Source organism: Lissotriton helveticus, chromosome 12 (assembly GCF_964261635.1).
Source record: "Lissotriton helveticus chromosome 12, aLisHel1.1, whole genome shotgun sequence".
NCBI classification, from domain to species: Eukaryota; Metazoa; Chordata; class Amphibia; order Caudata; family Salamandridae; genus Lissotriton; species Lissotriton helveticus.
The window spans coordinates 842688330-842716221 of record NC_136073.1 but is presented as its reverse complement, the minus strand read 5'-3'; the positions used below and the strand labels follow the sequence as shown (position 1 = coordinate 842716221).

Here is a 27892-nt window from a genome sequence, read left to right as displayed (position 1 = left end):
TTTGACACATATTAGTGGTAATCACACACAAAAATATCGAGCACTTTTTTATTATTTGTATTATTGATTCATCCAGTAGGGTATTATCACGTATGATAAACATTTGCGAACTTGCACATGAATTTATTATACATGTATTGGCGAATTATCTGAGTTGGTGATATTTGTTGCTGATTCATTTGCTCTTGTGCATAGAATATTGGACTATAGGTTATATGTAAATACATGCTTAAGCATCTTTACAGGATGTTTTGTACATATGTATATTAACGTTTATAGACAAATATTTATTTCATCTATAACGCTATCTAGTATGGCTATGATATAGACTTCTTAAATTGTCATTGATATATATGAATATACAAGCATATTGCGGTCAGGGATTTATCCAGTTAATATGTAGACCCATGTTGCAAAAGACTTATAAGTTCACCAGCACATTGCGAGCCATCTCAGCAATGCGATTCATGTTTTTCCTGTGCAATGTCATGTTCAAAGGGATTAATCCCAATATTGTGATTTTCATGTTTTAAAAGCACACAGCAATGTAAGCGTTAAAATTGTAGTATTTTTACTACTTTCTTGGTGTCTTAAGCATATACCTACTGTGATTGGATAATTTGAAAGCACTAACACTTTAAATTTCTGCCACCGCCCTCAGTGGCGCCATGTCCGTATGCTGACGACACCCAGTTGGTATTTCCGTACTCAGAGATGACGCAAGATTCCTTCGCAAATTTCAAAGGCTGTCTCCAGGACATAGCACACTGGATGAACACTAATAAACTAAAATTAAATGCCAATAAAACCGAAGTCATCTTCTTCGGGAAGGGCCCCACCCCCGCCCCAGAACTCTGGTGGCCTACGGAGATGGGCCCACCCCCTTCACCCAGTCACTCGGCAAAAAATCTTGGAGTGAGATGGGACGATAATATGTCCTTTACATCCCATATCCAACAAGTGGCCGGATGCTGCCTGAGCAAGCTAAGAAACCTTCGTAAAATTTTAAAACTTCTACCGGTGGGCTGCAGAAAAACAGTTGTCCACGCAACTGTCACCTCACGACTGGATTATGCCAATGGCTTGTATCTTGGCCTCCCTAAATACCTGACTCACAAGCTTCAGGTAGTTCAGAATGCGGCTGCGAGACTGTTACTGCGAATCCCGTTTAAGCAGTCAGTCTCTCCGCATCTTCGTACCCTGCATTGGCTACCAGTTGCCAACAGAACAAAATTCAAAGCGCTGACGCTTGCATTCAGATCTTTGCATGGTTCCTGCCCACAATACCTGAAAAACCGTCTCCCAAGATACTCCCAAAGCCGCGCACTACGGTCCAATGACCGTGTTCTACTGGCTGTCCCACGTGCTAAGAAGGCCCGACTAGGCGGTCGGACCTTCTCAGCGAATGTCTCCGCTTTGTGGAACTCCCTACCACAAGCAATTCAACAGGCTCCAACCGAACCCTGCTTTAAGAAATTGCTAAAGACCTGGCTTTTCACCCAGCCACGCTAGCTTCCCCTCTTTAGCCCAGGTTATCGGTGAACTACTAGCGCCGGGACACCTCCTTGTGAGGTAGCTGTTCGCGCTGTATAAAATCCAGAATAATAATAATAATGTGACCAAGGCCTCTGGAAGGCTGAAACGTTATGCTGTCCGTTGCAGAAAATAAATAATTACTCACGGAAATTGGGTCTCCTGTTTCTTGGCGGTGCCGCGGCGGAATTGAGTCTGCTGCACTGGGCGTTTGAAACTGATGTGGATTTGATAGCCGGTTGTGTGCTTCTCCGGCGTTGGGAGACCCCTCCTTTAGCAAGCGGCTACGCGGCAGGAAGTCGTAACCTCTGGTGCACCGGAGGTGTTTGTTTCTCCTGTTAGGGAGAGACCGCGAAGAGCCCCGGGATACCCGTGAAGACTGCTGGGTTTGAAAGCGGATCCGGCGTGGTGGTGGGACGGCTGTCTCAGAACCGAGCTGTTTGAACCTCTAGAAAACGTGGCAAGTCTGGGGATACGTCCCGTGAAGGAGTATTTGTTCCATATTTGTCGGCGAGTGGCATTTAACTACCCAACGACGAAAAGTGAGTAACGCATCATTGCGTATCAATAATATTGTTTAAGCAACATGGCGGCTGGCGCAAGAAGAGGGAGGGAGGTGACTGCCCTCGACGTGTTTGATGATTCCCCGGCTGGGGGGTCACAGGTGGCAGGTTCCGCCCAGAAAACATTGGAGAGTGGCCCGAATCTCCGTGACCAATTCAAAAGACTTGAAAAATTAACCAAACGGGAACAGGCTAAGTGGTGGGAGCATCGCTCCCTAAGTAGATATTTGGAGGTTGACCGTATACCCAGAGGGCTACGATTAATGCTGGCCCCAACATACGATGACCCTGACCCAGAAATGCTCAGAGAATGGGCTGAGTGCAATTTGGATTCCTCCAAAAGACTGGTTCAAATTTTGGTACGTTATGCGGAATCAGATCGGATTAAGATACAAAAGCAAATTGAGGAGTTGACCACAGAAATAGATGGAATGGGTGCAGACATCTCAGAATGTCAAAAACTGAGAGAGGAAATGATGGTCCGTGTACAAAAGGAAGAAGACATAATTATCAAACGGAAACAGTATAAATTCCAGCGTGACAAAAATGACTATCTTGAGGGGCGCATTTATACATTTGCGCGCAAGTACGACGCTAGGAAAATGTCACAGCCTCCGACTATGCGCAATACCCCAGTCAGCAATGATGCTCAAACATCAGTTTCATCAGCCAGCTCCTCCAATGCAGACCTCAGTTCCAGCATTGACAGTGGGTCAGAATATGAGGCAAGTAGAACACGGTCTGGGTTGGGGTTTACTCGGTTCACCCTGGCACAGGAATTGCAATGTGAGAGCCAGGATAGACGAGACACACTACGGCCCAGGGCGGATCGCCAAACTTCCAAAAAAGTCCCAACACAAAACGCAGAGAGCGCCGCAAATCCAATGCAAGGCGCCATACCAAAACGCAAGACCTACAAAAAACTGTGGAACAAAAAGAAACAACAATAGGGGTTCAGGATGAAGAAAATTTCTCTGTGATTAATCTCACCTCTATGACGCTAACGCCTACGGAATTGAAGACTCTTTCGTTGGGGCTGTCCTTTTGCCCTCCCAGGAACTTCAATTATGCGGATACACGCATCGACTTGTACAAATTTACGCGCAAGCTCAAATTGAAAAAACATTTTGTTAATAACAAATCCCGTAAGGCAGAAGTGAGAATTGACAAAAACATCTCAAGTAAGGTAGCCCTCACAGCCAATGATATGCCATTATTACAAGATATGGAGGGACTACGATCAGAGCAATCTCTGTCACAGAGCTCAAGTACCAACCCTACTGATCCCGTTGGAGGTCTCACGAACTTCAGACCACGATCAACATATACACCACAGATGGTGCATGATAACATTGATATTTTTCAAGAGGCAGTGGTCAAGGATATCAAGGGCCTCTACGGACGAACACTAAAGGGCAATAAGCATAAACATAGACGCAACCATAAATATACTGATTTGGTGGCCAAAATACAGGGTTGTGGAAATATCATCGTACGTCAATCCGATAAGGGGGGCAATATTGTGTTATGGGCAAGAGATCTTTACATGGAGGAGGCGTTACTACAGCTGAATGACGCCTCCTGCTACAGACGCTGTGATGTGGCGTCGGTTAAGAAGTCCCAAACAACCTTTTATTCTATGTTGATGGGGTGGAGGTCATCGGGCCTCATCAGCATGGATGAATTGAAATATCTCAAGAATGATCATCCCATTATGCCCGTCCTATACTTGATCCCCAAAGTCCACAAAAATCCAAATAAACCCCCTGGCAGGCCTATCATCTCTGCGTGTGGGGGTCTTTTGGAAAAAACTACTACTTATGTGGATGCATTTCTGCAGGACTTTGTGTACAGATTGCCCTCGTACATCCAGGATTCCAGTGACTTTTTAAGGAAAATCAATGAACTACAATGGGATCCAGAATATTTGTTAATTACACTTGACGTCACGGCGTTATACACAAGTATTTTGCATGTGGATGGGTTGAGGGCTGTCTCTTATTACTTGGGTCAACGTGCGATTGAATTGGTAGAACACAACAAGATGTTACTGTCCATGATTAGTTTCTGCCTTAACAATAACTTTTTTATGTTCAACCAACAACATTTCCAACAGATCAGGGGAGTGGCCATGGGGGCCTGTTTCTCTCCCAGTTATGCCTGTATTCATATGGGATACTGGGAGAGACAGGTCCTCCATGGTGAGCACTCAGATATTTGCAAAGATCACATCGTTCGGTGGTACAGATACATCGACGATGTTTTTATGATCTGGAAAGGCACACGCTCAGAGGCAGAACAATTCATTACTCAGTTGAATACCAACAACTACAACCTGGCATTCACCTTTAACATCAGTGAACAATATGCAACTTTCTTAGATGTATCCATTGAAATCAGTAATGGTTATTTGGAAACAGCGTTGTTTAGGAATCCCACGGCGGGAAACACAGTACTACACGCCCACAGTCATCATCCTCCACATTTAATCAGGAGCATCCCCTATGGGGAGATGCTCAGGATTAGAAGGGTCTGTAGTACTGAGGCTCAATGTACTGCAGCACAACAGGCCAGTAAACTTAGGTTTCTGGCACGAGGATACAGCGAAAAAATTGTTGGGGCTGCCATCCGCAAAGCCAATGCTTTCCCGCGTGAGGTTGCCTTACTTCATAAAAAATCACAAGTTCCAACTGATATGCCTATGCAGCAACCTGTCAGACTAATTTGGTCGTTTAACAACCAGCACGGGGCACTCAGAAAGATCGTCAACAAACACTGGGATCTAGTGAAATGTGACCCAGTCATTGGAGAAGTCATGCCTAGAAAACCAGCTGTTACTTACAGAAGGGCCTACTCCTTACAAGACGCCCTGGTAAAATCCAGCCCAGAACTATTAACAAATAAAGACTGGCTGGGGGGCAGTAAAGGTTTTAGGAAGTGCTCTGTCTGTAAGGCATGTGCCCATGGGGTAAACAGAACAGAATATATTACCCCTTTTTCTGAAGTCCCGTATAAGATCAACAAAAAACTAACCTGCAAAAGTGAGTTTGCAGTGTACGTGTTGGAGTGCCCGTGTGGTTTGAGATACGTGGGCAGCTCGAAGCTGCAAGTCCACAAACGGGTTCTCCAACACTTGAAGGCTATTAACACCAATGACCCTGTTTACCCAGTGGCCAGACACTTCAAAGAGTACCACAACAGCAACAGTACTCTGTTGAGGTACTATGCCATTGACTCAATAGCACCTATGAGAAGGGGAGGTGACAGGGATGCTGCACTTAGGAAGTTGGAAACTAGATATATTTTGATGTTAGACAGTAAGGCACCGCAGAGCTTAATGCCTCAGAAGATTTTTTCACCTGTCTCTGAGGCAATCACTTCCTTTAAAAGCTGTGCCAACTTGCGTTAACACTATCAGTATACAAAAATACACAATTGCATATACAATGGTGATAACCTACTGTAATACCAACGGGCTGTTGTAAATGTGATATGTACTTTTGGCCGTATCTTTTAAATTCTTGTTTTTGCTTATGCAGAACCTGCCACCACATGTGTTAGGTTGTCAGACTGGGATCAGCCTGTTCAATATCACACCTATTTTGACACATATTAGTGGTAATCACACATAAAAATATCGCGCACTTTTTTATTATTTGTATTATTGATTCATCCAGTAGGGTATTATCACGTATGATAAACATTTGCGAACTTGCACATGAATTTATTATACATGTATTGGCGAATTATCTGAGTTGGTGATATTTGTTGCTGATTCATTTGCTCTTGTGCATAGAATATTGGACTATAGGTTATATGTAAATACATGCTTAAGCATCTTTACAGGATGTTTTGTACATATGTATATTAACGTTTATAGACAAATATTTATTTCATCTATAACGCTATCTAGTATGGCTATGATATAGACTTCTTAAATTGTCATTGATATATATGAATATACAAGCATATTGCGGTCAGGGATTTATCCAGTTAATATGTAGACCCATGTTGCAAAAGACTTATAAGTTCACCAGCACATTGCGAGCCATCTCAGCAATGCGATTCATGTTTTTCCTGTGCAATGTCATGTTCAAAGGGATTAATCCCAATATTGTGATTTTCATGTTTTAAAAGCACACAGCAATGTAAGCGTTAAAATTGTAGTATTTTTACAACTTTCTTGGTGTCTTAAGCATATACCTACTGTGATTGGATAATTTGAAAGCACTAGCACTTTACATTTCTGCCACCGCCCTCAGTGGCGCCATGTGACCAAGGCCTCTGGAAGGCCGAAACGTTATGCTGTCCGTTGCAGAAAATAAATAATTACTCACGGAAATTGGGTCTCCTGTTTCTTGGCGGTGCCGCAGCGGAATTGAGTCTGCTGCACTGGGCGTTTGAAACTGATGTGGATATATGGATATATATATATATATGTATATATGTATATATATATATATATATATATATATATATATATATATATATATATATATATATATATATATATATATATATATATATATATATATATAATGTGTATATATATATATATATATATATATATATATATGTCTGTGTGTGTGTATGTAGGTGATAGTGTTAGGCTTGCTTTCCATTTTTTGTAAAATGATGAAGTGATAACTACAAATTCTGAATAGAGCCAGAAAAAACTGCACATTTGGGTTTTCAGGTGCATTGTGTTTCGTGCATGTTGTCTTTTTGTTCTATTGGTTTATCTGAGCTAGCCTGAACAAGTTTAGGGCAGACCCTGCAGGACCGTAAGTTGATTGCAGGCAGTCCATGACTGTGTTCAAGGAAGTAGCTTATTGCAGCCTGGCTTCTACGCCTAGGATTTTATGTGTCAGTTACTCTGGGACCTAGTCAATCGCATTCCATACCCAAAAAGGGCTAAACTTGACAAATTCTATGAAATGTTCTTTATTACAAACAATGATTTCCACATTTCTTTTCTGCATGGGTAGCAAGAAGCCTCATCTGACAGCTCTCATGTGCTGAAAGGGAATTTGTATGCCAGTACTGAACTCATTGAGGTTGCCAGTCACATAGATAGTCACACTCTGTAACTATACAGAACGCTGGTGCAAGACCCATACTCGATCTCCCCACATCACACCACACATGAGGAAGCTTCACTGGCTCCCCATTGTCCAGCGCAGCCAATTCAAACTACTCACGCACATACAAAGCCCTACACAACACAGGACCAGAATACCTGAACAGCCACACACTCTTTCACCATCCCACCAGACACCTATGCTCTGTCTCACTCTCACTCACACAAATTCCATGCATCTGCAAAAGAAAACTGGAGGTGACTCAGTCTCCTACATCGCACCCACTCAAGACATGGACCAACCTCCCTCAACATGTCAGAGCCTCCTCCCCACTTCTTTAGTTCCACAAGAAGCTGTAGACCTGGCTCTTCATCTAAACCTCTTGGGTACCACAAAGCTGCACACCTTCCCAAGCACCTCAATATCCTCTTGTTGATTAGAGTGCTATGCAAATCAATATAACATAATACAATCAACACAACATAACATTGTATGTACGTTTCTGTGAATGAGGTATTGCTGTAGTGCAAACCTAGTCAAAAGGCAGCAAAGCACTGTACCGGGTCAAAGACAAGCATAAAGTTAACAAGTGATAGGAGAGGTAGTTGGTTTTTGGACTGTTAATACATTGTGGTTTAGTGTTCTTTAAAAAGGTGCATCTTCAACTCTTTCCTAGGATGAATGTTGGCACTATCTCTTTGGGCATATGGATTAGTGTCCTAGAGATCAACTGTTATGTCATTATTAAGTTAAAACAAAATCATTCACAGATAAGGACTGTGTGGTTTTGTTGTACACTTCCTTCTACTCCTACCACCCAGGTCTTAAATAATGTAGAGTTTTGTCCTCCATATTTCATATGTTTTCTTTCCTACCTCTGCCAAAGCCATATTTGTCTGCCCTACCTCTGCTTGCTCAGTGAAGATTTAACTTTTGAAACCTGCAAAACAGGCAAAATTTTAAAAAAAACTGAACGAGGCCTGTAGGCCCCCAGCACAACAGCGGGAACGTGCTCGTCCCCCCGCCACATAAGGCTAGCGGCACATCACTCATTTGCCAAATTTATTTTTTCTGTGACACCTTTCACTTCCTCCTTTACATCCTGAGTGAAGTCACACAGTGAACTTTGATTCCTATTGAGTGAGTCAAATTGAAGCTTTACATGATGCCCAGGCTTCCTTTCTATGTTACAGAGGCTATAGAGCAGCACTTACCACCACATCAGTGTCTGGGAGGAAGTAATACATGTCAAGCAAGAAATAAAGACTGCATGATCCCAAATCCTGTGATCCCCTATAGTGGGTGCAAAACCTAGAGTGAGCCATCACATGCCTCTGATTGAATAAATTGTGAACATTGGAGCTCTGAACGGTGAAGGGTCAATGCTGGTCACAAAGGGCGAGATTCTTCAAATATTCACGCAACGCAACACAGCAAGCCACCTTTCTGTGCTTCCTGAAAGGGAGAGAGCAGGAATTCGCTGTATTTAACATATACGGTGCATTCTGGCTCTCTGCCTGCGCATGCGCACTACCTGTTGCCTAGCGCCAACATAGGCACCCTATCTGACAGAGACTTCTAACCACAGATTGCTTAGCTTTTGAATTTCCCCAGGCGTCAGTCTGAATCCGGAATAATTTTCTTAAGCAGTACCCAGGTAGGTGGCGTCGATTGGCTTTGCATCCGTCGCTGGCATTATCTTCACCGAAAGTGATGTTGGAGTACCTATATAGGCGCCACCCTAGGGCACTGACTTCAGTTCTTTTCTTTCCACACCAGCGGGCGCTGATCCTGGGAAGAGCTAACTGCCAGTCGTTTTTGACAGGCCATTGTCGCCAATACTATTTTTGAGGTTTATCTCCTGGTGTGCCTAGAATGTCTTTGCACAGGTCTCGTTTTAAGGCCTGCAGCGCCTGTCACAGACTGACAGTGACTGACCCACACCATGTTTCTCTTTAGTGTTTGGAAGTCAAGATCCCGGTCAAGGGGAAGGTCCCGGTATCGTTCGCGGAGCCTGAAGTCCTCCTCACCCCATTCAAAGTCCTCGGGACATTCAGGTAGGAAGCACAAAAAGAAGAGCAAGAACTTGAAGCGTTCCTCAACTTTCCGTCGTCCGTCAGCTGCTAAGACAAGGGAGCCTCCGCGTTCTAGGCCTCGTTTCCCAGAACCTGCACCTGGGCCTACTCTTCCCCTCTCTGAATTTCCAGAGGCCGGAACCACACCCGCCCAACTGAAAGACTTCTATGAGGAAAGTGCCTCATATATAGGAGGCCAGGCCCCATCAACGCTCCTTCAAGCCCGTGGGGTCAGAAAGGGCCAAATCTGATTCTGCACTGGCGGCTCTGGTGGGGCCCCAGGGATCCATTCCTGGGATCCAGACTGACACGGGTCATGCCATCTTGACCATACTCAGCCCCGTCCCAATGCTCTTGGCACCCCCCAGAGGCGTCATCTCCATTGTTGTCCTCGACTCCAACACAGAGGCAGAGGATCGTTGCCGAACAGCAACTCTGATGCTGATCAAAGCCTTGCCTCCTAGACCGGATCCTGACACTTATTTGCATCGGCTAGGGCTCATAGAAGGCTGGGAGGGGGCGCTTGAACCTTTAAAATACCAGCCCTATAAGGAAGAACAGAGTGTGGACTGGTGTGAGGACCTGGGTGAGGCCAGCGGCCTGTATACTTCTCCATATACAGGCCTGCTTTCTCCCCCCCTACAGCGGCTATGGAGAGCTTCTTACACAATGGTGGTTCAGAGGGCGACTAAGGTGCTTCCACCCATGGAAGGCCTCCCTTTGGCAAAGTAATGCAAGGCAGCAACTTGCAGTTCCTTGCGTTAACCCACATTTACCAAGCACCGCAGGGCCACTGAAGGTGGCCTTGCATGGCTAGGTAAATCTCACTTTAATGTGGCACTGTCCTTGCGTTACCCTGCGTGACTCAAGGGCACAGATTATACATTTGGCCCAAAGTATCTTATACTGTACTTAAGTGTGTCTGATCATAAATACATGCCTTCACAATTGACTGTGTGCAGTTCTTTTGCTGTGGCTTGAATTACTTCAAATGTGTACTTACCAGTATTTGAATTTTGCTTTAAAATATTTGATCTAAAACCTACCAATTGTTGCCTGTCACCCCTTTGTTTTCCTATGTAAAGACAAGAAGTTAAGCTTTATAGTATTGACTTTATTACTTGCAGACAAAGGTGAAAGGGAGGGAGGAGTAGTACACTAGGGAACTTGCTGATAAAGATGAATTCTGGTTGAGTGTTTAAACACAAATAAAATAAAATGGCGCCTAAAAAATGAGCAGTGGAAGCACACATGTAATCCATCAATGATTCAGGGGGGGGGGGGACAAGCAGGAAGAGGAAGGAAGCCTACGGCAGCTGACCAATAAGTGTAAAGCAAATGAGAATGACAACGAAGACAACAAATGGTAAGCAATGGACAGCCTCTAAGCCCACTGGTAGAAAAAAAAAGGCCTTGAAGACTAAGCACATGCATTGTCTGGGCCAGAGACCTAAAAACAATAGACCACAGGTTTTGATTCCAAGAGAGCCAAATAAACATTTCTTCATTGTGTTGCCGCCAGGGGGAACTGAGTAACTGATTTGAGGAATATGTTAAACTAGCTCGACATGATCTGAAAAGGTCTGAAATTTCTGACCTCTGTAAAATAATATTATTTTAATTCACAACCCTCCTGCCAAAAAGGCCTTGTTTTGACGTTCTCAAACTAAGAGACATAAGCTTATAGGTATTTAACATCAATCACATTCCATTACCCCTCTCTGCTCCAACGAATGGAATACATGTCTTCCAACAATAGACAGCTGAATAGAGGAATAATTTGAGCAATGAAGAGGAACAGCTTCCATTTTCCAAGTTGAAATGCATTGGGCAAAATTGACTATTCTATTACATACACTGCCTGGTGATAAGAATTATAGATCTAGACAGGCATGTCAGAAACGTTTGGGCTGTCCAAGGCTAAAGTCTTTTGCGCGACCTTCCTTTGCTGTCTGATGGAAGAAGCAGCTTAGAATTAAGAAGATGGGGCATTTGGTGTCACCTAGTGGTCTTGCCTCTTTAGCTGCATTAACAAAGGAACAGACTGGCCACTGGCCTGTTTTCTAAAAATATGCTGTAACAGGGGGCCTGGACCCCAAAAAGCACAGATTCGGTGACATAAAGCCTTTAATTTCTCCAACTTGTGACAGTCTTGGACTTCGGGGATAGAGACTGGACTAGGATAAGGAGGACGAAGACACAGAAAACATAAATCCTATAATCTAGCATGGGTGGAAACCTTGACCTTCTTTCATTTCTGGGATGCATGCAGCACACTTTTATTTCTGGTGCAGCTATGTCGTGCTGTGCCTGCATCCAAACCCAACGCACATATATAAGGGGTTACACCAAAAAAGCAATGTCAGCCAATGTCGCCTCTATGGCTACCTTCTGATTGTTATATTTCCCGGTGGGTTCTCATTCACGAATTTACCAAGAACAGCGGCTTCCGTCGTTGCGAAAACAAAAATCAAAACTAAAGTCAATGAACCTCCCATAGTGCAGTCAAACAAGCTAGCTTTAACTTCTCCTGGCGGGAGGTGGGGTAACTTCATCCATGCAGACATCCACCTTTCCATAACAGATGCAAGTGAACTTGAGCCAAATGAAACACAGGATTAAGCCATGTGTTCTTAATTGGATTAAGTCCTCAGGGGTGTTGTTCTCATTCCCTGTTCCTGCATGTTGGCGTCTGAGAAGGTCGGAGGAGCTGCTTGGCATGTAGCCCACCCATGGGTTTACTCATCGGGCAGCTGTATATAGAACCAGGTTAGCAGATGTGGCTCTTGTGGCATGCTGGAAGCACAGGTTCACCAGAGGGACAGAGCCTGGCTTATCCTGTTCCTCTGCAGCCTACACATAATGCAGAGGAGGGAGGGTCGTGTCCAGGGGGTTTGAAGACAGTGTGATGTACAACATGCATACTCCTAGGCACTGAAGTCACGGGTGCTTACAGCTTGCATTATTTATGATATACACAAAGATGTAGAGGAATCTGGGCTCTGGTGTTCATGGGGGGAGCTCCTTGATAAAGTATTACAGAACATATTATGATACATATATGTCTGGATTGCCCACCATGAGCTGGGGTTCTTCTCTCTCACTCAACCTCTTCCTACAGTTCTTATTATATCTACGTATTTACCCCTATAGCTAGTGTAGAACGTTAACTGTGGCAGAATACGTGCCCAATGTGTGCTCCCTCCTAGAGATACCATTGTTTCAAAGTTTATGAAAATAAATGCAGGGTAAAACTACCTAATTGTATTTGCTTTTAATCATTGCTGTAAAACTCTCCTGTTGTGCCTAACTGAATTATAAGATAGATATTCAGGGCACCCACATAACAGCACTGCACTGTTCCACTTGGCGTTTATTTGGCTTGGCTATATAGCGGAGGCCACCCACACAAATCACAAAATATTCTCGACACAGGCATTCATGGCACTGACTGGCACTGTGCTTTATAACTCATGTTTATAGGAAGAAAACTGTTGATGAAGCAGTCAAGCTTTAGAATTCCATAACTCCAAAAATCAGAATCGTTGAGAATCACCTGGAGTTCAGAAGGATGGTTAAGATGTGGTTATTTCCAATGTGATTCAACACAGAATCCACGCATTCTCATTTTCTGTCTGCAGACCGAAACCCTCCAGTTCCTTCTTAGATCAATGAAGAACGAAAGCAGCTGAATTTCTTAACAAACAACCCATAACATCTGGGAGAACCACATTCTCCTAGAAACTCAACACCCATGCCTCTGTCTCGAACACAGACATAACAGTATGATCATTGATTTTCCACTTCTGCACACCTCAACAGACTTACCCAGTAACCTACTATCCAGACATACCACATAATTAAGTACCCCATTTTAAAAACAAGTACAAAGTCGGATAATTTCAATACTTTCCAATATCTGTGTAAAAAAGAACAGACAGGTTCAATACTATGAATAAGCTGAGACAGAAAACGGTATATCACCTGTTTACAAGTAATCGACGTTCAGCCTTTTTTTCTACTCTCTGTACTTCCTCAGATTCACAATGCAATATACAGACTTTAGCTGTGCTCTTTCTAGATTTCTAATGTCCTTAATTTGCTATATCATTTTTTTAGTGCAAATGGCAACTTTCGTATCCTTCCCGTGATCCTCTGGGGCCCCAGCTTTTCCCAGATTAGGAAATAGCAGTAGACGTCCCAATTTGATTGAGTGACTGTAGCCTTGATCAGAGTTCCAGAGGTATAATGCTCCACCAGGTACCACAGGGATCTGACACTTTACCGGTCCTGAAGAAAGCCGACGACCTTCTGGGCACATATAGGCTGAAAAATGTGGACCTTTTTTTTAACATCCACTGGATGTGAAGGAAAATTGTTGTAGAGGGTGGGTCTCACTACTATTTTAAGAAGAGACTCTAATCTTTGACAATGGTGTGGATTCACTCTTTTGAAACGTTTTATGTCAATCGAGGAAGCAGAGTATACCCCACATTTTTGCTTCTATCGCCCTCATTTTGATTTACCCTACTGAACCATGGATATCGGACTGGGGTAGTGAGGCGGGACTGCTGCTTCCCATTGGTACACAACCGCTGCCTTTGCTACTCCTTTTCTCTCTGACCATTAAGACCGCACCAGGAACAGAAATTTAACTTGCCTTCAAGAGCCATGTTTACTTTCACTAATTTCCACTCTGTGATTTTTCCTTAGCCTCTCAATAGGAAATAGGATCTATACATGGGCACCCGGTGGTGCAATAGCTTAATCCTGTGATCCTTGGGAATTCAAACCCTGAGTACAATGTCAATTATGCTTCTTCTAGCAGTTTGGTGAATCTGCTGGACTTGTCACAGGACTTTAAAGCCTGTTATTTACAGCATACATTGTTTAAACAAGAATGATAGCAGACTTGTATGTTATATTTGAACATGAACCCCCTCCGGAGTTCATTCTTTCGTGTCTAATCGTATGTGGGTGACGGCATATATGTGTGCATATTTGAAGTTTAGCTGTTGGACAGTAGTGATGTATATGTTTGTAAATACTATTGTTTTTATGAAGCACTGCCATGTCCAGGTGGACATTACTGACCAGATTTCCTTCCTGCTTCTTATAAGTGCTAGGGGAATCAGCAAAAACACTTTGCTTAAGCTACGTTCAATAGATATACAGAGTAAGACACCAGTCTTGAGAACCTGCAGCTGTAAACTCACCATGTCAGGTTAAGAGATGTTAAAGACCGGAAGGCTCAATGTTCCTTATGTTTCATCCACAGCTGCTTGGAGTCACAGCCATTGAGGATAACTTACAAGATCGGGTTCCCGAAACCATCGAGTTGCTCCGGAAGGGTAACATCAAGGTCTGGGTGCTGACCGGAGATAAGCAAGGTACACACGGCTCTCTTCCAGGTCTCTGCTGAATGGATGTTTTTGGTAGTCCTTGACATTCTCTTGGCATACATTCTACCCAAATCCAAAGTGATGATTTAGAATTTGGATTACTATTATTACTCCATCAGGGTAGCATAGTAAAATACTCTGTTGCCTTCTTAAAGCAACCGCACGATAAATTTAGAGATGTCCGCTTCACCAGTGAAAATCTCTTATATTGGCAGGAACCACTGTCACAGCAGTTCCTGTAAATGGATTATAAGTTTGATGGACCACTCCATCAACATGATGTTACAGTCTGTCAAACTTTAAACATGTTTTTATTTTCAAAAACAAAATCGCAATGCAGGATTTCATTTTTCAAAATAGAAACACTAATGACCCTCACACCATTGGAGTTTTCTCCCATGATGTAGGGTTCATGTTGCTCTTTTCACTGCCCCTCACCGCCAGGCTGGCGGTGAGACAGTGAAGACTGCCTATTGACCCACTGTAAATCGGTCAAATGGTCAAACCTTAAACAGTCCTCACTTCGTTGGGCCATCAGAGGAGTAGGTCAGTGATGGAGACAGATAAGTCTCCATCGCTGATATACTGAATGTCCGGCCTACTCTAAATGAGGTGGGTGGACCTTCAGTTTGGCTTACAGGGTACTCCGTCCCAGTTGCAACAAAGTACCCTCTCTGACAAACTCTAAATCAGGTCATTAGGCAGGTAGCATTGCAGCAGAGCGGAAAGCATGCCCTCGTTTAGTGCTTGTCCAACAAGGTATTACCAAATTTCCTATAATAATTCTCCCAACACTGAGTATTTAAAGAACGCAAAGCTCATAACCTGTCAATAATTTGCCTCTATGGTGTGCAGGCAGTACGTGGATCCTCTGTTGAACACCCAGAGAAGGAGAACTTTAGAATCATATATATGTTGTACTCATTTACAGGAAAATCCTGTCAAGTTTCCGCAGGTTTTCTATTGCTGCCGTCAGTAACGACAAAGAGGTGCCCCTCTCACCAAAGGGACGATGCACCGTATGAGACTATCTAGTCTGAAAAAAATTCCTTTTGGGTTTCTTAGTGGTTCTCACACCTGTTTCATACTCTTCTAAGAGTATCACTCATCACTTGAAATACACCCCCAGTATCACGAAAATAGGACCTCAAAAACATATATATGGAAACACTATTGTGCTTTATTAATAAAAAACATTTCATCTGTCCTGCAAATCGATCAATATGTGCAAATGATTTTAAGGTCAAAGGTACTCTCGTTTAAAAAAAGATTTATTTTCAGGAAAACAATAATAATAAAAGCACGTTCCTCTACAGCGAAGGGAAGATCTCCTTTCCCTTAACTTTCTCAATCACAGAATAAAATCAATTCTAAACAACAATACATGGGCAATTCATAGATCGAATACATAAAAACAAACACATAAATGAAAACATAAACAAGGAGAATACAATAGACAATCACATATGTCTTTCGGGTCACTAATAGGTTATTGTCATTGTTCAAAGTGCAGAGCACTTTCGCATCGTTAATATCTACTGTGTCACGCAATGCCTGTTGGATTTACTATTTAAAACGGCATCAACTGTTTTCTGACTAGATAGATCCGATTGCTGCAGACCAGAAGTGAAGAGATGTGTTCTACATAAGAGTCTACTGATTTCAGGAGACTGGTCATTCCATTGCATGTAGCCTGGCCATCCACATTACAATGTCTGTTGGAATCCCTCATATTTTGTTATGCTGCACTAAGCGCGGTAGACTTCTGTGTCAACTGACCAAACTTGATATCTGTGTTACAGAAACTGCAGTAAACATTGGCTTCTCCTGCCGGCTACTTTCTGAGGACATGACAATTCTGGATGAAAATGAAGTCTGGTAAGACAGCACCCTGTGTGTGCTTTTGGTTATTTAAGTCAAACATGCTTTCTTGGTGGGGGTTATGTTCAATCCATGACAATGAATGGTGGAGCTCTTGGATAGAGAGAGCCTCATGGTACGCATGGACATGGCCCCCGCATTTGCTGTCCCACAGGATTCAAGCAGCACCTCATTGATGAGACCATATAATGCCGGGACCGATTTGTATTGCTGTGTGTTCCCATTTAGAGGTGACCTGGCCTGCCATTTGGTGTGGTCAATTTCTTGTGGGACACAGTAAAAATTGATTTGCATTTAGCCGGTCCCTATCTGTAGTGGCAGAGACTGAAATGTCGTTCCACCAATAAACTTTTGTGTATTCTGGGAAGGAGAGAAGAAACTCAGTTGTTGTGGAAGTTGCTTGCGTCTGCCTTTCTTCAAAATCATCAATTTGCGTTCAAAGGAAAAACACCTAAATCTCTTTTCCTGCAGCTCAGTCCTTCAACTGACGTGTCAATGAAGTACAGTGAGCGCAGATGTTTTGGTATATACATCAGCCAGATGGACTTTGCACTTGATGTTTCTATTTTGCTGTATAAAGCTAGCATTGCTGGCCCAGAGGAGTAGTCTACATGGCTGAAACCCTGAAGGCAGGAAAAGAAGTTAATATTACATTTGTGAACTCTTGAGAAATAAATATGTTCTCAGTTTTTAACGAATCAACTCCACACTGTTCATGCCTTTTCTTTCTCTTAGTCGTATGCTTGATGCCACTTTGAAAAACATCTCCAGCAGTGGGAAGGAGAAAGATGTTCTGAATACTGAAGACAAGGTCCATCATCGCCAGACGGCATTAGTGATTTCAGGCGAATTTTTGGTAATCCAGGACTGTAGTATAAATCTGCAGTGGCGCTTTGTGCTGTTTTTACAGTTTTAAGTGCATCTGGGGGAGAAAAACTAATGGTTTTGAGAGCTATATTCAAAAGTTTCCCAAAGCCATATAAAGTCAAGAGTGACTTAAAGTTCATATGCCACACCATATTCTGTCTTATTGGATAAATCACAAGTGTCCACAATTTATTCTCGTGATTTAGCACACTGTAAGTATATGTTTGATCCTCCTGTTGACCAGAGTTGTGGCAAGCAAGTGAAGAAAGCCACTAGTTGTAACGACGCATTGCCATGAACCAGCAAAGAGAGAGTAAGCACATGTGTGAAATCATTTAAAAGTGGCTTTGGGCATCAGTCATAAGTACTTTGGTTGTGGGTCTGTGGGGTGTCATGCTCTCATCTTAAGGTTCTCAATAATTTGACTGTATATTTTGTATTTGTATTGTTTTATAAATCAGAATCACAAATACTTACTTAAGATTATTTTGAAAAGGTATTAATAGGAAATGCAGATAAACATAGAGATAGGTGATGACATCAAGTCATTTGGAACAGGAGGCCCAGCTAGAAATGTAGCATACGTTGAATTAGGTGACCTCCACAACTTGACAAAAAAGGAGAAACAGGTGAATGAGTGAGGATTGCGCTGGAAAGAAACACAGGTTGGAGTCAATATCTTATTAAGCTCTAAGGATAAGGTCCTGGTCACCCTCCATGGACCAAACAATGTGATTGAAGGACAAATACACAATTGTAAAGCAGACGAAAAAGGGTATATCCTGAGCTAAAGGTCAATGGTATAGTCCATTAATTAAATCCAGTAAGACGAATTGTCTTCATTTCACCTTGATTTTTTATTATTCAGTCTTCATCAAGAGAGAACACACTAGCTGCCTTGGCGGCTAGTGTGTTCTCTCTTGATGAAGACTGAATAATAACAAATCAAGATGAAATGAAGACAATTCGTCTTACTGGATTTAATTAATGGACTATACCATTGACCTTTAGCTCAGGATATACCCTTTTTCTTCAACCTCCACAACTTCTCAAACACTAAAGGCTCATTACGTTGTGGGGCTGAAAGCCTCCGCCCGACAGTCGGAATCTTTGCAACCGCGTAAGCCTTTACAACCAACTCGGTCGGTTTACAGTCCGAATGCCCGATTATGATGTCATTCCGACTCTGTTCCGCCTGACTCGCAGAGTATTCCTGTCGGTCAGTATCGCACCATAACCCCCTATGGATGGCGTTTCCGCCGTTGGGATTACGATGTTGCTTTCCAACAGCCTTTCTACATCAACCTGTCCGGCACGGAAAGACTGTCGGAAAGTGACTTTGGGGGCCCCTGGCAAGGCCTGTTGGTGTGGCTGCTTTGCCAAGGCGTGTGGGTTGTTGGTGTGCCCCCGACACTGTTACTGTGCATCAAGCAATCCAGGCTGGAGCCCTAATAGAAGTTGAAGAGGGCCCTGGGGTGCCATTTGATTTAGCGAGACATTAACAGGGGACCCCTCCCCTGAGAAGACAAGACACTGCTCAGAAGGCCTGAGAACTGCAAATAGAGGCCCGGACGTAACGCTGTGCGGCTGTGACCTAGAGGGGTGGAGTAGCGAGCCACACAGCTAGAGTGGCCTAACAATTGAGCACCACATACGAAGCAGTCTGCACACTGCGTGCATTTCACGGCATAGACTTCCCCTGTACTGAGACTATGGCGGTGCTAAGGGCCTCACTTAGAGGTGGTGTGGTGAGGCCTAGCAAGGGATCAAGCGGTCCTTCCCATGGGTGGAACCTGATACACGTGTGCCCACCCTCAGTGTTGAAACCCCTGATGACTGTGGTGGGAAGCAGATATCATTGACCCTCCACAGTGGAAGGCCACTGGGCCTGGACTAGAACAGGCTCTGAACTCCAGCAGACGATGATAGAACCAGGGCACAAGTCCTAAAAAAAGAAGTGAGGGGACGCTCAAAGTTAGGTGGTGTCACCGGAAGTGACGTCACAACAGGAAGTGATATCATGAAAGGTAGTCACCTTTCATTACAGGGCACGCTACACATCAGTTACTAGGCATTGACACGGAAGCCGGACACCCAGTCATGGCCCAGGTGTCTCTGTTGCAGGCGTGCCGCAGCCTGGTGTTCCGAACATGGCTTCTGTCCTCCTGCTGCTTCGTGCATCTGCTGTGGCTGGACTTCACGAAGGCCAAGAAGGAAGACCCTGTCTCGGGAAAGCTGCGCTCCAAGAAGATCGAGTGCAGCTGATAAGGGGAACACTTGCAGAAGCAGGATGCCTGTAAGACTGCAGTGATGCCCACGGCCCAGGATCGGATGGATATAATTAGCATGGTAGCCTAAGCAATCACATTTTCTATTGCACCATAATTGAAAGTGCAGCTTTTGGGCAGGGGGGACGGCATCCACCCGGTAAAATAAGTGAGGGGACGCCGTCCACCCGCCTGGTACCCCGACTCGAGCCCTGGATAGAACACAATAGCACTCCCTCCCTACATTGGCGATCCCCTTAGCACCCAGAGCTCGATTGAGGGTGCTCTGCATGGGCAGTGCTTTGACACTGTATTTCAGAATGTGCCAACGGGCTATTGAGCTCTGCTTCTCACTTTGGAGCTGGCTCTACTACACAGTTCTGTCTGCTGTTGAGATTAGAACACTTGCGAGAATTCCAGCGAACGTGACTGCGACTGCACAACACAGTGGGTCTACAGACACGTAAGATGCTTGGTGGGCCTATGCTATAGTGGAGAATTCATTATTCACATCTGTGAACTCCTGAACACTTGCCATAGAAGATCTGTACTGAGGTAGAGTCATAATAACTGCCTTACTGGTTTGTGCCACCTGGATACTATGAAGGATGATCACAGGTGGCTTGTGTAGCGTGTCATAACAGCTTAATGAGACCTGGCAGAGGTCCCCCCCCCAGTGGTGTAACGAAACTTGAGGGGGTCCACCCTGCAAAATACAAGGAGGCCCCCCATCCAGACTTACTTGGGAGCTCTCAGGTTAGGGAAGGGCCCCCTTGGAGCCTGGGCCCCCCACACTGCAGGGGATGCAGGGGCCTTTGGTACACCACTGGTCCCCCCCCAGTTCTGTCGACCGTGAAGGAGAAAATCTCAGACATGGAAGTCGGATTTCGGACATTAGAAGTGAGAACCGAGGATGCAGAATACAGATTGTGCCATAATATCGGGATATGCCCGAACGGGTGGAAAGGGATGATATGTTGAGTTATCTAGAAGGCAGTCTTCAAGAGGAAGTTGCGCCAGAAGGGCTATTGAATTTTTATGCATTAGAACGAGCACCTCGAGTGCCAGCACGCCTCCCCCTTACTGGAGTCCTGCCGCTCCCAGTGGTTGCAAGACTGATGCACTATAAAGACAGGGACCATATCCTGAACCATTCTCGAATGAAAGGGGACCTCAAAGTGGACAACAGCAAGGTCATGGTCTTCTCAGACTTCAACAAGGAAGTCCAAAAACAGCTTGCCACATTCCTGGAAGCGAAACGCTGCCTTCGCCAACAGGGTGTCACTTATGCTATGATGTTTCCTGCCAGATTAAGAGTTTCGACCCCAAAAGGAGTACAGTTCTTCCTTAGCCCACAGGAGATCTGGAAGTGGATTGATCGGCACCCACATCCTGACTCACCCGGGGATCTTCCCGGCTGAGGACGGTGAGAGTCTGGTCAAAACACAGAGTCAAGAGCAAAAGCAGGGTGATCTCCTCTAGAGAGGAAGTTCAGCAGGAATGACTGAGCGCAGTGGACATGGTGGCATAATGATAAGCAGCAGCATGAGCCCTCTGTCCACAGCCAGTGGTGGCGGCATGCATGATTCGGACTATGATCGCAGATCCACTTCATCTGATGCTTCAGGAGCAGACTAGCCCAAGGGACCCCTGGAACTGCTGATTAACTTATTTGAAGCAGCTGGTATTGGTATCATAAAAAGTTTTAACATTGGGGGGTGCTACAGTGTGATTGCTGAAGTTGTACTGGTTAGCTGTTAACACATACTGTCTATGTATGTTGACGAAATGCTAATAAATAAAATAAAAATAAAACATTGGGGGGTGCTGAACTTGGGGTTTTCAGTTGATTCTTGTAAAAGCACCCTGCTCCCTCTGGGCCACAAAAGTTCTTGTTATTTACATACACTGCTGGATTTTGGGGAGTCATCAACAGAGCTCCCGAGGTGCTGCACCCCTTATTATTTAGTATGTGTGGGTACACCTATCAGTGTTTTCTGTTTGGATGGGGGATTACTGCCTGCTTGTCCTAGGGTGGGATTTGAGTTGTTACATATCTGTTTGGTAATAGGTGTTTAACGAGTCACGCCTCATTGATCCTCCCTCTTCTTTCCCAGTACCGGATGGGAAGATCGGGAAATAGGGCAGGTGTCCAAGGGTGGATATTGCAATATGTTTCTAAATGCACCCAATGGCAACCCCCATAACCTATTAATTCCTATCCTGGATCATTAGGGGGATGCATTTGATGTCCAAGATCCATAAAGTATTTTTGTAACCTTAACAGATGTGGAATCCACATAGCATTATTGAGTTAAAGAAGGGAATGTGTTGCAGAAGAGGTGGAAGGACAGGCCTATTATACTACATACTCAGTGTATGCGAGGGACATACTCATTTGAATATGCCTGGGGACCCCTTTCAACACACTGGTACTGTAGTCGACCCAGCAGGTAGATATGTAGTGTTGATGAGGCGCGTGGCAGGACGAGACATGGCCATAATTACCATCTACACCCCGAATGTGGATCAGGGAGCTTTTCTTGAGGACTTATCTAGGTTCTTAGTCCCTCACTAGGTACACTGAATTATTTGGAGGAGACTTTAACTGCCTGGTAGATCCCACTCTAGATTGATCCCACCCCCTTTAAGAGATTCTCCTGTCATCAGGTTGGCATGTCTCTTCACACACTGGTAGGATGCCTTGGGGCTGGTAGACACCTGGTTATGTATGAATCCCTTGATCAGAGAGTACTATTTCTTTTCCGGCCTCCACGAACTGCATGTGCGGTTAGATACCTTTCTCTGCACTCCAGGTGCTGGTGCGAGATGTCGAATACCTAGCTAGAACCATATCGGACCACATCCCAGTCCTCCTCCACCTGCGATGGCAACAGTTGTGATCTTGTATCCCTACCTGGAGACTGAGGCAGAAATCTTTGGAGGATCCGGTCTTTCATGAATCTAAATGGGTCAGCATTCAGCATTAATTTGAGGCAGCACTTTTACTGTGTCCTCCCCCCTGGTGGACTGGGACGCTTTATAGGCAGTGATAAGAAGAAAATATATATCGGAGACTGTGGAAGTTAGGCGTGCGCTGGTAGCTGAAGTGGTGGCTACAGGAACAGAACTAAGGGATGTGGAGAGGCGGAGGTACTTTTAGTAAAGAAAAAAGCCATAAAATAATTTCCCTCCCCGAATCGTCTCCGCAAGGCACATCAGTCCGATGCACTTCAAGGTAGAGTTCAACTGAGCCTACTTTTCACATTGCGAGGATACTCTCTACATTTTTGCAAAGCTAAGGTGTTGCATATGTTGACCATGATAGTAGTCGGTGAGGGTGTCGTGTTTAACGAGATTAAACATTGGTTTGTGGATCCCCCCGGCACTTACACTGACTGTGTATGAATATTTTCTTGCCAGCACCAGGAGGGTAGCACTTCTACAGCATGTATTGAATGTCCTCCCTTGATACCAAGGCTGTTGGTTTTGCGCCAAGAGTCCATCTGAGCTGCCCACTGGAAAGACAGTGCATTAAATGGATACAACTACATGCTTCCGACGCGTAAACCAAGTGTGCAGCCAGCCTACACTTTTTAGGTCTTGCATGATAAGAAAAATAAAACTTAAAATGGCTTAGAGCCTGCACGTTAATTACCATTGTCTGGCTTAATTATCACTCTCAGGTCTTGCTTCTTACTGGTCAGCAAATGCCAGTTTGACTTCCTGTTCTGTTCCTTTGACAGAGCATGGGCAAAGTACTGATTACTTGGTCTACGCTCGCCCTCCAGTTGAAGTACTTATTTTTTTACCTCCACCCCTGTTTGGAGGCCCTCTCAGTGTGGTTGCTGCCCCACCCTCTTATTGTTCATTTTGTGCAGGTTTATATAGAATGAACTCAGCCAGAGGGCATTGGAGCATATCCATGACCAACAGATTACCTTGCACAAGGTCATAGTCATTTGCCAAGAATTACAGGATGTTGAATCCATGTGAGAACTTGAACATTGTTTTCCGATTCTAAAGACGACAGCCCTGACCCTTGGACCACATCTACGCCCTGTCTACTTATCTTCCCCGAGGACTCCTGTTTGCTGTCTGTCGCCGGATGCATGAAAGGTTTCTGAATCCTGCAACTCCCAAATAGAGTACTGTTCTCCATCCAACATACTCTTAAGCATACACATTGAAATGCAGCTCAAGTGCTGGATGAAGAAACTACACGGTTTACCACCTCCTTGGGTTACCAAGTGCTGCGCAGATGCAGCAATGTACTACAACGCTATGATCTGTCTCTTTAAAGATAGTCACAATTCGAAATATGCTGCTAGGCGAACCAGGTTTGTCAGTTTATCCACTCCATACAAAGTCTCCATTGTTTCCTCAAATCCCAGCCTACTTTCCAAGGCATTCAATAATCTGAAATGTTTTGTGACTCTGGTGTAGGGCAAGTATATCGACGTCTATTTTAACAATAATCAATACCTAAGTACCAAGGCTAGTTTAAACCTTTCAAATAGATATATTCATTCAGCCCCTAATGACATAACTGACAAAACGGTCTGTTATCCAGTGTATTACTAAGTTTTAGCACAAAGATACGATTTAACTAGAGAGCCCTTATAAAGAATGCAGAAAAAGGACAAAAAAGGAAATCAACTTTCTAACATACCTGCCATTGGTTGCTGGACGCAAACACCAGAGTTTAAGTGAAGTCAACCATTCATCTAATGACACTCTGCCAGCTACTAGGGCAGCAGAGAAACAAAGGTGACGTGAAATAAACAGACTTCTGGCGTTTCGGTTTTTTAGGTCTAGACTGACGTAGGCTGCGCACATGCCGGCGAGAATTAATGACTCTGAGAAGCGAGGGTAAACCCCGCCCCTCTTCTCCATTGGCTGGCCTCCCAAACGGCGGCCAGCCATTGGAGAAGAGGTCTCAGTGTTGTCATTGTCTCGCTCTAAGCCCAGTCTTTTTCGGATTGAGGGGCGTGTTTTTTAGGTTTGTTCTACCCTCTTCTCCATTGGCTGAAATGGTAAACAACAAGTCAAAAACACACCCGTTGTTTACATTCCAGCCAATGGAGAAGAGGGGAGAAAGAAAAACACGCCCCCCAGTCTTAAAACGACGGGGCGTTTCTCAGTCTCTTTTGTGCTTGACCTCGTAGAAACACGGTGGTGTTCATGGAGTGGTCCGACCGGTGTCCGTGTAGGCCCGGGTCATGGATTACTAAAATCAGTAATAATCTTGCTGCATACCCGTCCATCCACCCCATATTTTACAAACAACCTAACTCCACCAACATCAGACTACTATTGAAGTTTTTTACCGTCGGAGACGACCCCTGACGACCCAAACTCCTTCGCCGCGCTGGCCTTGCCGCTCCGCGCCAGGACCGGTCTCTCCCGAGCCGTTCTCAGGTGACCGGACACTTCTGCCTCTTTGCTCTGGAAGCGACTCCTTCACCACCAGAGGCTCGGAGACGAGGTGCTCACAGCGTCAGTCACGCCACCCCATCGCTGGTCGAGCTCTCCCTCGGGCTGGGACATGCTCCCCCTCGTTTCCGTTTTTCACCCCTGACGACCCGACACTCCTTCGCCGCGCTGGCCTCGCTGCTCTGTGCCAGGGCCGGGAAACCCCCCCCGAGCCGTTCTCCGGCGACCGGACACTCCTGCCTCTTTGCTCCGGAAGCGACTTCTTCACCACCAGAGGCTTGGAGATGAGGTTCTCCTAGCGTCAGTCACGCCACCTCATCGCTGGTCGAGCTCTCCCTCGGGCTGGGATATGCTCCCCCTCGTTGCCATTTTTCAAGGGCACTAATGGGCACCGGAGTGAGTTTCTCCCTGATTGCCCCCACGGGCAGGGCTGCTGGTGCCTATCCTCGCTCTCTAACCTCCTGCATAAGCGAGCCCTTTCAACACGCTTCACCTCTTACGGGGCAGCTAGGGGCAAGCGCCTCTGTTTGCCTGCCGCCGTGAGGAGCCTTTCGACGCAGACCACCGCCCGAGCTTGACGGAACCCCTATGGCGCTGGCTTAGGATGGAAGAGCTGGCTGGGATATTGACGTCCGGTTGGGAGACTTACGAGATGACAGGACCTGCTGTGATGGTGATCAATTACACGCCGGATCACCCATCAGAACGGCCGCTTCTCAGGAATTTAAGCTGCCTCCGTCTCCGGTTAAGGTACCACCACTTTATAGCTTATTTTACCATCACATCGAGCTTCTTTCAGATTTGGCCTGACCCTAAGATGGCGGCCATAATAGACACACTCCTAATAGAGACGTTTGCGCATAGTCACCCAGTGTTTTAACTGTCTGCGCTTCTCTGTCAATCCACTGTGTCGCCCACGTCCCATGCTATTGGGAGCTCATCCTGCATCACTCCATTCCTCTTTTGTGCCCACAGAGTGCCAGCACCCTCGCAGATTCACAAAATGGTGCCTAGCTCCTATTACGTTTTTCTCTAAGCTCGGGAACCTGCTTATAAGGTGTACTTGTGTGTGTTTGTGTGTGTGTGGCTCTGTGTGTAGCTCTGAGTGTGTGTGTGGCTCTGTGTGTGTGTTGCTGTGTGTGTGTGTGGCTCTGTGTGTGTGGGGGGCTCTGTGTGTGGGGCTCTGTGTGTGTGTGTGTGTGTGGGTCTGTGTGTTTGTGTGTGGCATTTACGAGAGATTAAGCTATTGTCATTGTAAATGACAATTCCATTTATTTTTCTGTTTTCAAACCAACACATAAATGAAAAATTTGTCATTTACAATGCCATTAGCTCTAACTTTTCCAAAGGCGTGACCGTTGCATTGTAAATGCTTGTTCTACATAGGACTTGATCTCCCAGAATACTCTGGTAGCATTGCCGAAACAGCAGCCAAGGTACTTAAAACAGAGTCTGACAAACTCTTACACTTTCTAGTCTGAAGTATTCTTGGGTAAACCTCGCAAATTCACCAATCTTCTTGACTTCTTGACTTAACACGCATTAGCAAAACCAATAGGTCTTGCCTGCGCGAGATCTATTTGCTTTGTCAGTGTTTTTTAGGTATTGCCTCGGCAGCGCTAGGACAGTCTCTTTGAGACATGCTGTAAAGGATATTGCCATTAAGCAAAACCTATATTTCTAATTGGCTCCTTTTACTGTACTTTGTAAATGGCTGCTTTTCATTGGTTAATATGCTCATTAGTCCCTCCTTTTCGACTTTCGTAACCTCCCATGAGGACTGCCACTGTTACATGTGCTGTTACGCTTCGGGTGACTTACAAAAGTTAAAGAGCACTTTTTTTTAGGTAGACCTGTCTCTGCTCATGTTAATTGTTTTGTTTGGTTTACTTCCTGTATAAACCTTCCCAGCTGCTTTATTTTTCAGCTTCGCACATGACTCTTCTCCCCGATCTCCTGTGCCATGCCCAACACCACCTCACCCCTCCCACAATAGTGCTTGCTTGCCCCTACCACTCCTCCGAGGTCACTGCTTGTGTCAGTGCATTCAGATTAGGGGTGGGCGGAATTTGCGTAATCGTGTTACACAAATCTCAGTGAAACTGTAAAAATCTCAGCGAACATGCAGAAATTCCGGGAACACGCGGAATTGCTTGTTCACGATGCTTTTTTACTGTTTGCAATCGCTGTTTGCGTACTCGGGGGAAATATCTCATGAACACGCATTTTGAGAACGTGAACAAGCAAAAAATTTCGCAAAGTGGCGGATCGCAGAATTTTAGGCAATTTTGCGTTCTCCGCGGAACGGGAAATTACCCAAATTCCGTGAGCGGAACAGAATTTACCCCCCATGCCTAGTTCAGATACCTCTTCCCGCTGTGTATTGATTTCCCCCACCCCTTTTTTTTTTTTTGCAGTTTATACAGCTCAATCTCAACCCGTAGGTTGTGGAGCACTTTACATGACCACCGGTTTCATTACACACAATAACATTTATTTTTAGTTGGCTTGAGGAGATTAGGTGATTGCCCAGAATCACAGGATGTTGAGCCATAGCCGAGACTCAAACCTGGTTCTCCAGCTCCCGAGTCAGCAGCTCTGGCAATTACGCCACTTCATCTCCCCTTCATGTCCGCTTCTTGACAAAAACGGTGTATTTATTATTCATGAAATAGCGTTCAAGTTTTTTCTTCTTTGAGCTTTATTTTTCTTTCCTTTGAGCGTTTTTTTGACTCCGCCTAAAACCTTTTTTTACAAAAGTTCTACAACATATCCACAAAATACTAG

The 27892-nt window shown here is 44.8% G+C and overlaps 1 protein-coding gene across 3 annotated transcripts in view; it reads left to right on the top strand.

Moving 5' to 3' along the window:
* Nucleotides 1-27892, top strand: part of LOC144798880 (phospholipid-transporting ATPase IK-like) — a 694664-nt gene that overhangs the window by 550112 nt on the left and 116660 nt on the right. For all 3 annotated transcript variants that reach the window (XM_078669975.1, XM_078669973.1, XM_078669972.1), the window contains 3 exons: nt 14531-14642; nt 16457-16532; nt 17271-17391. In XM_078669975.1, the coding sequence (XP_078526101.1) occupies nt 14531-14642; nt 16457-16532; nt 17271-17391 (309 nt within the window). The remainder of the gene's footprint in view (nt 1-14530; nt 14643-16456; nt 16533-17270; nt 17392-27892) is intronic.